At 35.9% G+C, this 12,938-nt stretch overlaps 3 protein-coding genes across 5 annotated transcripts in view; all 3 read right to left on the reverse strand.

Annotated features, from left to right (window-relative positions):
- myo3a (myosin IIIA) overlaps positions 1–9,778 on the reverse strand; it is a 133,575-nt gene extending 123,797 nt beyond the window's left edge. Inside the window, exons 1-3 of one of the 3 annotated variants that reach the window (XM_073940164.1) lie at positions 9,511–9,778; positions 6,582–6,790; positions 634–757 (exon numbers count right to left, since the gene is read on the reverse strand). The gene's annotated coding sequence lies outside the window, so the exon portion shown is untranslated. Of the gene's footprint in view, positions 1–633; positions 758–6,581; positions 6,791–9,510 lie in introns of those variants that run through there. The other 2 variants (XM_073940165.1, XM_068217046.2) reach the window with 2 other exon arrangements.
- gpr158a (G protein-coupled receptor 158a) overlaps positions 1–12,938 on the reverse strand; it is a 741,191-nt gene that overhangs the window by 521,495 nt on the left and 206,758 nt on the right. The window lies entirely within an intron of this gene.
- The window catches only part of LOC108181524 (uncharacterized), a 41,346-nt gene continuing 37,918 nt past the window's right edge, over positions 9,511–12,938 (reverse strand). Inside the window, exon 6 of the mRNA XM_021470263.3 lies at positions 9,511–9,778. Coding sequence (XP_021325938.1) covers positions 9,629–9,778 — 150 coding nt within the window. The 3' untranslated portion in view covers positions 9,511–9,628. The remainder of the gene's footprint in view (positions 9,779–12,938) is intronic.

The raw sequence follows: 12,938 nt of genomic DNA on the forward strand, positions 1-12,938 counted from the left end.
GGATTTTCCATCCATCTCATCAAGCTCTTGCCCTGGTTTGATGAGTCTGTGTCACCTCGCCTGAGCACGACCAACAGCCAGCCAGATCCGCGCTTATATTTCATTACAACCTCCTGCAGATACGCCATTGTGAGGTAATCACATTTGACATAATCAATGGAAGATGCCACAAAAATGGACAGGAATAGTACCGACACATTAACAGGAACACCTATAGTATAATCGATTTCAGTGTTTTAGTCTGAAAGCAAAGTGTTACACATACACACTGAACTGTACCATCAGTGAAGTTCTAATACAACCATCACTATCTCAACCATATACTTATCTTCAAATTCAACTTCAATTCAGCTACAGCAAGCATGTCCAAGCTCGGTCCTGGAGGGCCGGTGTCCTGCGAGTTTAAATCCAACCCCAATCAGACACACCTGGGCATGCCAATCAAGCTCTTACTAGGCTTTCTAGAAACATCCTTGCAGGTGTGTTGAGGCAAGTTGGAGCTTAAACCTGCAGGACACTGGCCCTCCTGAGCTACAGCCATGAAAAATGTGTGGCACAACATTTTACATTTGATATTAAGATATCTAAGCTTAATATGGCTATAAATGTGATTGTTTTAAGATTCAGACATACCTAGTTGACGTCAAAGAATTAGCAGTGCCAAACATGACTGTGGTCTCGCCTTGCGTTGGCTGCGTCTGGTCCCATCTGTGTTAAAAAGCTGTGTGTGAACAAACCAAACTAACCCAGGCTCATTCTTAAAATGTACCGCTATAAAAAATTTTGGAGACCAGCAAGTACATCCCAGGAGGTAAGGTTTTTGTGGTGTTTGTTTTTGCGAATCCACCAGAGGCCGCTGTGTACACCTTTTGAGATCCTAAATGTCTACACACCTGCTGTTCTCGTGTGAATCCAACAATGGCTGCTGTCGACAGACTGCTTGACTGACTGACCGATTGACTTACCCACCCTCCTTCTAAACCCAACCAATAGTGTTTTCAAAAGCAATCCAGAAAGAGAATAATTTATTATTCAAAAAATCTAAGATAAACTGAAAAAATAGTAATGATAAAGAATAATAATATAGATAACAACAAATAACACAAAAGGTAAATTATATACAATTTATAATAACAAAATAATCGAAAACAATAATAATAACAAATAATCCCCTAAACCCAGCAGGGGGAAAGGGCATAATTTGCGCTGAAAGAAAAGAGAATAACAAAACCAAAAAAACATCTAACTCAGTATAATCCTTTAACCTAACTGAAAACAAAAATAATCGAAAGTTTACACGCCCAAACTTACCAACTCTAAACTTAACCAAACCAAAAAATACAAAGCCAGTGCTCAATCCTGCACCTGTGATGTAAGGATGTGACATCTACCTCTCCAAATCTCCCCGGTGGACAACAAAGAATATCAGCATAATCTCAAATTACCAATAAAAAGAATATTAATGAAAATAAACAAAATAGCAAGAACAACTTTTGACAAAGCAATGTTATGTAACAAACAAAAAATATAAAAAATAACGGGAGGAAGATTAAAACAAAGAACAAAACAGGAACGCAAAAGCCTCTGTCCGGCGTCCCACTCGTCGTCTTTTTAAAACCCTGGCAACCACTCAGATTGGCTGCCGAAGCCACAACATCACTGAAGATAATGATGATTGACTGCTCCTACAGCCAATATCAATTAGAAGGGGGTTGAACCTGTAAAACCGAAGAGAGAAAGAGAAAGACCTAAAGAGAAAGACACGCACGCAAAATTCGAGGAGCGTAACATCCTCTCTGTGTCTGAAGTCCACCAACATACATGGCGAGCTAACTGGACAAACAGGTAACAGCAGGAAAGCCGTCCATATTGAGGTGTGCAGTCAGCTTAGGAATGGCATCATACCGCTCTTTAGCGTTCGTTTTAAAGATGAAATGCAGACATGCGTACATCTGGCTGCATAATTCGCGATTTCCAGAAATGTATATAGGGCTACTGTTTCAGAATGAGCCTATATTTACAGCCACAGATTACAGACAGAATAATAGTGGCATCCTTTGTTTACTTTCACATGTTTTCCTAAGCCACATAGCATGTGCATCATACTGAACACACAAGGAAATCTAAATAACAGTGATCACTAAAGATGAATTTGAACACAGATTAATACCAGGTAGAAACAGTGTTTTTTTAGTTGACTACTTATGATTAAAACATGGCAAATGCGTGTTAACACCTTGTGGTAACTAGGGCCTTATTTTCAATTTTCTTTTCAGATTTTCCTTTTGTTCACAATTCAGATGCTCAAACAGCATTCACACATGCTCTCAAAAACCCAACCCGCAGACATTTCCTTTGTGGCTGAACAGGTGAGCCCATCACTGCGTCATTACCCAGGCTTATCCAAAGGGTCAAACAGAGAGAGAAAGCAAAGAAAATGGCATCTGCTTATCCTTTCTTCTCACAAAGGGCACGATTATACCTTCCAAAGACCATTAACAGGATCATGGAGCGCTTAAACGGCAAATCATTGCCCCTTACCAGCTGAAATCCCGTCACTGCAAAGCGTTATGTTTTAAGCAACTACCGGTACAACATGTTTCCAATGGTTACCACTCTACACCCCATCTATCAGTATCCGCTGAAATGACAGGCTGTGATTGGCTGATAATGACCGGCGGTTTACATAATTCCAGTCCACCTCTAATTTTCCCTGTCATTAACTCCTCAGAGAGAACGCAAGGCGGTCAAACAATAGGCGATGAATTTTAGAGCACAATCTTATATATATTTATATATATACACATCTAAAAAAGGGATGGGTTGAACACACACACACACACACACACACACACACACACACACACACACACACACACACACACACACAAAGGAAATAAAAAAACCTCATGCTCAAAAAAGAAGAGGCGAGAGAGGATGGAGAGAATTCTCTCTACGTACATGTTCATTGCTGACGTCTGTTCTTCCTTTCGTCATAGCGCTTGGAGCCAACTGGATAGAGGAGGTGGAAAGGGGCGTTTTGCAGCTTTTTCCAGTAATGTATAACATATAATCAGGCTTATTTGTGTTGCTGATTGTACGCACTGTTGAGCAATCCAATGTATTGTTTGTTTTTGTACTATAAAATTGGGAATTTTTCATTAAATTAATGTATTTTTGAAACAAAACTCTAATTTAAATCTGTGGAATGTTAGTACCTAAGAGCTGCTGACCTTAAGAGTGCCATTCTAATAATACAATGTATGTTAAGTTATTGAGTATTTCTGGAGAATCACACAATCATGTCAGTGTACACCTTTTCCTGCTTCTCAGCATGTAATGTCTACACAATCTGGCATCCCATCATGCACCTTGCGAAGCTGACACCCGGGGGGTAAACTGTAGCTCGTGACCCAGAAAATAGAGGTTGTGTCCTTTATACATATTGAGTATGAAGGGGAAGTCTGAAGACACTGTTACAGACGCGATACAGTGATAATACAATGAATAAATATATACAGTTGAAGTCATAATTATTAGCCCCCCTTTGAATTATTATTATTTTTTTTATTATTTCCCAAGTGATGTTTAACAGAGCAAGGAAATTTTCACAGTATGTCTGATAATATTTTTTCTTCTAGAGGAAGTATTATTTGTTTTATTTCGGCTAGAATAAAAGCAGTTATAATTTTTTAAAAACTATTTTAAGGACAAAATGATTAGCCGCTTTAAGCTAAAAAATTTTCCAATAGTCTACAGAATAAACCATCATTATACAATAACTTGCCTAATTACCATAACCTTACCTAAATAACCTAGTTAAGCCTTTATATGTCACTTTAAGCTGTATAGAAGTGTCTTGAAAAATATTTAGTCAAATATTATTTACTGTCATCATGGCAGAGATAAAATAAATCAGTCATTAGAAATGAGGTATTAAAACTATCATGATTAGAAATGTGTTGAAAAAAATCAAGACACCAAAATCAAGTCATCCTTAGTGCAAATTCTTTTCCATCGCACACTTCCAGTAGCGACTGACATGATATCTAAATTGCAGCGGATTTATCCAGGAGCGTGAAACAGTATTTTTCCATTGACTCTCTGCCGCAATTTTCAGTTTGCCGTGACAATTTTTGGCTCCCCCTCTGGCCCCGAGAGCAGCCATTTTGTGTGTCTCTCTCTGTCTGAAATGGGGGTGCAGCGTGAATCATCATTCGCCTCTGACAAGCACACACTTCACAGCTGATTGTGCAGAGCAGAGATGCAGGGCCGCCGCAGCCAGAATACATTACATCCCAGCTTTTTAAGCCGGTGAAGACTATTACCCAGAAGCCCTTTGGAAGTTCTTATCAGTGCCAACCAGATGGAGAACATGTGAGCGATGTCAGTACCTGCAGACTTGTTGATAAAACAACACAGCCAGGAATCGAAAATTGAAAAGAGATTGGGTTGTTAAATGCCTTGATTTGGTTAGTAATGAAATCTCATTAATATAGAATGTTTCATTATTTCATATGCATAAGGATTATTTTGGTACACATATAAGCTCGATTAACAGTACATGGATAGAGGCGGTGAGTTCTTGCTTTTGTTTTCCTAAGTGTGCATGCATACAGTTTGTGTCGTTTGTGCTCAATAAACATGTCAGAAGTGACTTTTGTTTATCCATGTTACATGATTACAGGACATGAGAAACCCACAGAATTTCACAGTTTGACTTCGGTCCAAAAAACAACATGCATCCAATCGACTCATATCCTACAAACACACCCCCTAAAACCACAATGCTTGTGTATGTCTGCTTGTACCACAAAGAAAGTTCATTTTCCTTTTTTTTTTATCCCAAATGCCAACAGCAGAATGCGTGTCTGCCCCCTTGTGTCAGAAAATAGTTTTGGAACCTGTCAAGAAATATCAAGAGTGACATTTGAACCAAATATTTTTAGAAAAAAAATCTAATATTAATATATTAATAAAAATGGTTATATTTATACAATTTTACATTAGCAAACTTAAAATCATGTTAGAGTAATTATATAATATATAATATAATATAATATATATAATATATATATATATATATATATATATATATATATATATATATATATATATATATATATATATATATATATATAYACATAGAGAGAGAGAGAGAGAGAGAGAGAGATTTATTTAATATTTGTGTACTGTACAAATTTGAATGAAAACATAGATAAAATCCCAGCTGTAGTAAGTCAGCGAGGCATCTGTTAATGTACTACAACCTTTAAAATCAACAGTAGGGTGACTTACTGTAAACATTTTTCTTCGATATGTGTGTACTGTACAAATTTGAAAGAAAATATGGGTAAAAGTAGTAAGTAGTAAGTCAGTGAGGCCTCTGTGATTGTACTACAACCTTTAAAGTCATAAAACTTCAGTAACGTGATTTAATGTAAATATGCTTTGTCAATATTTGTGTACTGTACAAAAATGAATAAAAGTATGATTCAAATCTCACCTGTAGTAAGTCAGTGAGGCCTCTGTGAATGTACTTCACCATTTAATATAATAAATTACAGTTGGGTGATTTATTGTAAATGTTTCATCAATATTTGTGTACTTTACAAATATGAATATGAAGTGTGGGTAAAATCTCATCTGTAGTAAGTCAGTCTGGCCTATATGAATGTACTACACCCTTTTAAATCATAAAATTACAGTAGGGTGATTTACTGTAAAAAAAAAATCATCAATATTTGTGTACTGTACAAATATGATTAAAATTATGGGTAAATTCTCACCTGTAGTAAGTCAGTGAGGACTCTATGAATGTACTACACACCTTTTAAATCATAAAATTACAGTAGGGTGATTTACTGTAAAAAAATCATCAATATTTGTGTACTGTATAAATATGATTGAAATTATGGGTAAATTCTCACCTGTAGTAAGTAAGTGAGGACTTGTATGAATGTACTACACACCTTTTAAATCATAAAATTACTCTAGGGTGACTTACGGTAAATATTTTAGGGATAAGGAGTTCAGCTGCTGCCTGGGCTTTTACGCCTCCCTTTCTGCATGTGTTCAATACTTGTTTTCCTGGTATATATTTTTAAATTATTTTACAGTTCATGCATTCAACATACATTTGTACACAGCTAATGTGGTGATCATCCAAGTAAACTATGACACAATTAATTATTCTGAAATGTAAAAAAGAAATGTAATATACACATTATGCATAATTTACTTAAACTGTGTAAATAATTTATAGTCATTTAAAAAAGACGATCTTATTGTATTTTTAGTATTGTATTTAGTAAGAATTAATTTTATTCATATTTCAATTGTAGTCATGTATTAAAATACTTTATAATCTAATTAAAGTACATATTTTTAAAGTCAAATTACATAATTCAAATGACATGTAATCACTTACCACCCAGCACAGATTATTTATAGTATTATTAATTATATTACTCATAAAACTCGTGTGTGTGAACAGATTTAACCATGCACTTTTTTTTTTTTTTTTTGAAGTGATCCATTAAAATGGCTATGAATGACAGCCATATCCATAGCTGCCCTACATTTAATACTGTCATAATGTAAGTGTCAGTGCTCTGCTGACCTGCATTAAACAGACACAGTATCATCCTTCACTTTCGCTTGCGGGGTAAAATGACCAGGATGTAGCTCAGTATGTCCACTGGTGCATGTGCAGGCCTTTGGCAACCTCGTCCAGCTCTGACCCACTTAAAATGGTGTGTTGGTTATTTTAAGACACCAGTCGCACACCCTGCGGCACAAATACGCATAGCTTGATCAGTTTTAGAGGATGGTGTGGCAGTCCAGAGTCAAAATGGCATGTGATATTCAAGACAATGGCTGCAACTGACAGGAATAGATTTCATGCTTGGCTAAAAACTGCAGAGCAATGAGTGAGACAAAACTGGAACAACCATATGACGACACTACACAGCATATTACAGAGCTGATTAGGTTTAGGAAAGAATTGTACTGTCATGTTTGATTGTGAAGGGTTTGCTAGACACCAGTCTCATAATGTGAATCATCTTTATGAATTAGTTTGTGGATATCACTATCATCAGTATTGTTATAATCTTTGATAATTTACTGCATATGAAATGCACAGATCATACCTGTAAACCATCCCATTTTTCCTGAGATTCTCCCATATTTTTCCATTCTATCCCTTATTTGTAGTCTTTGAAAAGTGACAGTAAAATCTATACAAAGTATAATACCGCCGAACCACCAGGGGGCCGTCTTGCTCTCAAGTGCTGTTCTAGACCAGTGTTTCCCAAAAACTGATATATATATATATATATATATATATATATATATATATATATATATATATATATATATATATATATATATATATATATATATATATATATATATATATAAATATTATTTTAATAAATATTTATTATAATAAGAGTATTATTACTATTATACAATTATTCTATTTTAAACAAATAATAGAAAAAATTCTAAATGTAACTGTACCATGTAAAGTCACACAACTGAAGTGATATGCAATAATTTAAGAAATCTTTTGCATAAATATGTTAATTTCAGAACAGCATGGGGGCTCAGTGGTTAGCACTGTCGCCTCACAGCAAGAAGGTCACTGGTTCGAGTCCCAGCTGGTCCAGTTGGCGTTTCTGTGTGGAGTTTGCATGTTCTACTCTTGTTGGCGTGGGTTTCCTCGCCTACGGGTGCTCCGGTTTACCCCACAGTCCAAACACATGCTCTATCGGGGAACTGAATAACTTAATTGGCTGTAGTGTGAGTGTGTGTGTATGAGAGTGTGTAAGGGTGTTTCCCAGTACTGGTTTGTGGCTGGAAGGGCATATGCGGCATAAAACATTTGCCAGAACAGTTGGCGGTTTATTCCGCTGTGGCGACCTTTGAAATAGAGACTAAGCTGAAGGAAAATCAATGAATGAATATTAATTTCATTAGAATGAAGTTCTATAGACAATTGTAAAAAAACACATAAATATGTTTTATAGAATTATCTGGTGTGCTGTCTTAGACCCGACTTATGGCTAAGAATTAGGTTTATTATGTCTCTTTTCCCTGACTTCATCCTTCCTTTCTGCTTCATACAAAAATCTACGCAGGGGCTGTCCTTAGTCAAAATAAGATCATCATCATATTATTTAACTTTAGTTTGGTCGACTGCCAAAACTCACTGCTTGCCGACACCTGTAAATAAAAGGCTGTTACCCCTGCCATAAACGCACCCCCTCTGAAATGTACATCTTTTAACTTAAATTAATTGTTTTTTTTAAATAACAGAGTTATGACACTAATGGAAGTGAACTCTTCCCTTACAGAACATTATTTACTCTTTTTTTTACATTTGTTTGTAAACTTGGTGCATTTTAAAATGCGTTTCACTTACTGTTTTTGCTTCATCATTGAGATAATAATCATGTTACGTTCTAATCAATTTTGGCCTTTGGTTTTTATGAATAAGATTCCCAATGAAAGTTTATGAAAGGGGTGCATTTCTTGGCACAACACCTGTTGCATAACGCATGAGCAGCACATGAGCAGCGCCTTTATTTTCGCCATGCATGTTAACATCCGAGATTCATACGTGGAGCGGGAACGCGAGCAGCGCGTTAGCATCAAGCAGGAGCGGTGCGAAAGACGCGCGGGTGTGTTTTCTGCGCACATGCATCAATTTGTTTTTGATTACATTGCTTTAACCAGCGTTGGCTTGATGGCATATAGAGAATAACTTTATATAATGATAAAAGTCTTTATTATAACAGAAAAAATACAAGGATGATTTTTCTGCTTGAGAAAATGGATGTGTGGCTTGGCTTATTAATGATTAATAAAGGAATTATAATGCTTTGTTTCATTGTTTATCTTTCTTTACAAGTAGCAGCGTATTTACAGCTAATGTATAGGCTATTTCTGTTCATTCGCATCCCGTCCCTTTGTGCCCGCTGGCGGCATATTCACAAACTGCAGTCATACATTAAAAACACGTTCTTACCCCTTTAGAGCGGCGGCGGTACAAGCCACGGCGGTAATGGCCATATTAAACTATCACCTACTGTATTTCCATTTCGTAAGACAGCCACTAGATTCAGCCGAGTCAGACATCTTCCGCTTTAGAATATATCTATGCAGCAATCTGCTGCGAAATCATGCACACCTACAGGCCTTTAGCTGTAGATGAGTTTGGAAGCAACACGTAACATTTGAATAACATTTTGGCAAAATGAACGAAATGACTCGAAAAAGGGTTTGTACATCTCGCTGAGCGAGACTCAAAGGTCAGAGTAAGTAAAACGATTTGAACTTCCCATCACTACTTTCCCCATGTAGTCATGACTGGTCAAATAAACCCGCAGGTGTCCTCGATTCAAGTGTTTGGGATCTGACATAAACACAATTTCAGATGGTGAACTCTGGCTCAGAATCACGCCACTGCACCTGCCACGCATTCAGAAAGTATGAACCCACCCAGTGAAAGCAGTCACTTTCAGAGACTCATAGCTGCAGCTGCTGCACTCGGCCTTCATTCCAGTCACGTTGGTTATGATGCTTCAGGCTCCATTAGGCTCAAAGCATGGCGTCCCCTTCAGCGAGATCCTCCGGTACCCTCAGCAGTCAGCAAGAGGACCACAGCTGTCTGTTCTGAAAGGACAGCAGGTGGACACACTCTCACAAGCCATCCCATCCAAAAATGACTTATGTGGCAACCGGCAATCGTTGCTTTGTCAGTCACGAACTAAAAAGAGAGACAGAAAGGAAGCTGAGTAAAAAAAAAGTGTGTGAATGACAAAGATAGAGTCCCACAGAAAAGATAAACAGCCACAGTTGAACCCTGTAATGGCTTTGCGCTGCTAATTTGTCACTCCACTTGAACGGCAAACAGCAGGAAGACAGTGAGGACATGCCGCTCTGTCACTTCCTGCTGCCCAAAGACACGCTCGCAAAACCCTCATCTGGGGTTCATTCTGGCGGTGAAGACATCAGCTATATTTAGACATCTGGAAAAGAAAGCTCTATCAGAGGAAAGAGAAAAAACATGAGCTCGATGTCTTTATAAAGGGGGAGAGGAAAAAAGATAGCTGTGGTCCTTCCAACACAATCTCACGACAATTCTGACCTTTTTGATTTAGTGGCTATAAATTCGTAGGAATTCATAAGATCTCATTGGTACAATTTTTTATGATTTGCCCCCAATGAGGGTTGGGTTTAGGGATGGGGTTGGGTGCCACGCCTGCTTTTTAAAATCGTACACTTTTGTACAACTGAACTCGTACAATCACTACACAAATGTGGTTCACATGGTTTTGATGAATTGAAGGTAGTTCAGTTTGGTTTAAGCTACCTTTTAAAACATGTCATTAAAGCATGCTTCTAATCCAGTCTCTCACCTCCAATCAAAGCTCTTCTGTGTCAATATATTACAACAAAGCTTGCAAGTAGAGACTGATAAATGGTATCAGAGTGCCCTCTGGTGCCTCAAAATAGATGTGATGATGAGTAGAAATAAATCAAATCCATTAAATCCGTTGGCAGTATTTAAACGCTGTCTTGTTAGGCTGGCTTGTCAAAGCCAACCTACTGTTATCCTATTTAAACTTATTATTATTATTATTAGGCTGGCTTGTCAAAGCCAACCTACTGTTATCCTATTTAAACTTATTATTAGGCTGGCTTGAGAAACAAGCCAGACTACTGAAATCCTATTTAAACTTATTATTTTTTTTATATATTATTCTTCTTCTTCTGAGACTAAAATTCAAAATCTATCTCCTCCTAGAGCTTTCGAGCTATGACCACCAAACTCACACCAGACCTCCAAACTATTCTGACTCGGTATGCCATATCTTTTCCGACTGATCCGACTTTCGATTTTCCGAAAAACGTCCCGGGACCGTCGGAAAAATCCCATAGACTTAACATTGGACTAAACTTTGTGAGCTCATAACTCTGCATCAGACTGTCACACAGACTTCTAACTGGGCTCATTTAACTCAGACTACCTAACTGCCAATAACTGATGAGCTTTTAACTTTCTGGCCACGCCCTAGCAACCACTTTTGGACCCTAGAAACTGTCCCATAGACTTCCATTCAAAAGACTCTCATTGACTTAACATGGGATCAAACTTTGTGAGCTCATAACTTTGCATCACACTGTCATACAGACTAATGGCTGAGCTCATGTAACTCAGACTACCAAACTGCCAATAACTGATGAGCTTTTAACTTTCTAGCCACACCCTAACTACCAGATACTGCACCCTAGCAACAACTGTCCCATAGACTTTTACTGCAATAGACTGTCATTGACTTAACAATAGATCTAACTTTGTGACCTCAAAACTATCTATCTATCTATCTATCCTTTTTCAAACTGCTTTTATCTATGTATCTATCTATCTATTTATCTATCTATCTATCTATCTATCTATCTATCTATCTATCTATCTATCTATCTATCTATCTATCTATCTATCTATCTATCTATCTATCTATCTATCTATAAACTGCTTTAATATATCTATCTATCTATCTATCTATCTATCTATCTATCTATCTGTCTATCTGTCTATCTATCTATCTATTTATAAACTACTTTATTCTATCTATCTATCTATCTATCTATCTATCTATCTATCTATCTATCTATCTATCTATCTATCTATCTATCTATCTATCTATCTATCTATCTATCTATCTATCTATAAACTGCTTTAATCTATCTATCTATCTGTCTGTCTATCTATCTATCTATCTATCTATCTATCTATCTATCTATCTATCTATCTATCTATCTATCTATCTATCTATCTATCTATCTATCTATAAACTGCTTTAATCTATCTATCTATCTATCTATCTATCTATCTATCTATCTATCTATCTATCTATCTATCTATCTATCTATCTATCTATCTATCTATCTATCTATCTATCTATCTATCTGTCTGTCTGTCTGTCTGTCTGTCTGTCTGTCTGTCTGTCTGTCTATCTATCTATAAACTACTTTATTCTATCTATCTATCTATCTATCTATCTATCTATCTATCTATCTATCTATCTATCTATCTATCTATCTATCTATCTATCTATCTATCTATCTATCTATCTATCTATCTATCTATCTATCTATAAACTACTTTATTCTATCTATCTATCTATCTATCTATCTATCTATCTATCTATCTATCTATCTATCTATCTATCTATCTATCTATCTATCTATCTATCTATCTATCTATTTATCTATCTATCTATCTATCTATAAGCTGTTTTTTATCTATCTATCTATCTATCTATCTATCTATCTATCTATCTATCTATCTATCTATCTATCTATCTATCTATCTATCTATCTATCTATCTATCTATCTATCTATCATCTATCTATCTATCAGCTGTTTTTTATCTATCTATCTATCTATCTATCTATCTATCTATCTATCTATCTATCTGTCTGTCTGTCTGTCTGTCTGTCTGTCTGTCTATCTATAAACTACTTTATTCTATCTATCTATCTATCTATCTATCTATCTATCTATCTATCTATCTATCTATCTATCTATCTATCTATCTATCTATCTATCTATCTATAAACTACTTTATTCTATCTATCTATCTATCTATCTATCTATCTATCTATCTATCTATCTATCTATCTATCTATCTATCTATCTATCTATCTATCTATTTATCTATCTATCTATCTATAAGCTGTTTTTTATCTATCTATCTATCTATCTATCTATCTATCTATCTATCTATCTATCTATCTATCTATCTATCTATCTATCTATCTATCTATCTATCTATCTATCTATCTATCTATCTATCTATCATCTATCTATCTATCAGCTGTTTTTTATCTATCTATCTATCTATCTATCTATCTATCTA

The sequence above is a fragment of the Danio rerio genome, chromosome 24 (genome assembly GCF_049306965.1).
Source record: "Danio rerio strain Tuebingen ecotype United States chromosome 24, GRCz12tu, whole genome shotgun sequence".
NCBI lineage: Eukaryota > Metazoa > Chordata > Actinopteri > Cypriniformes > Danionidae > Danio > Danio rerio.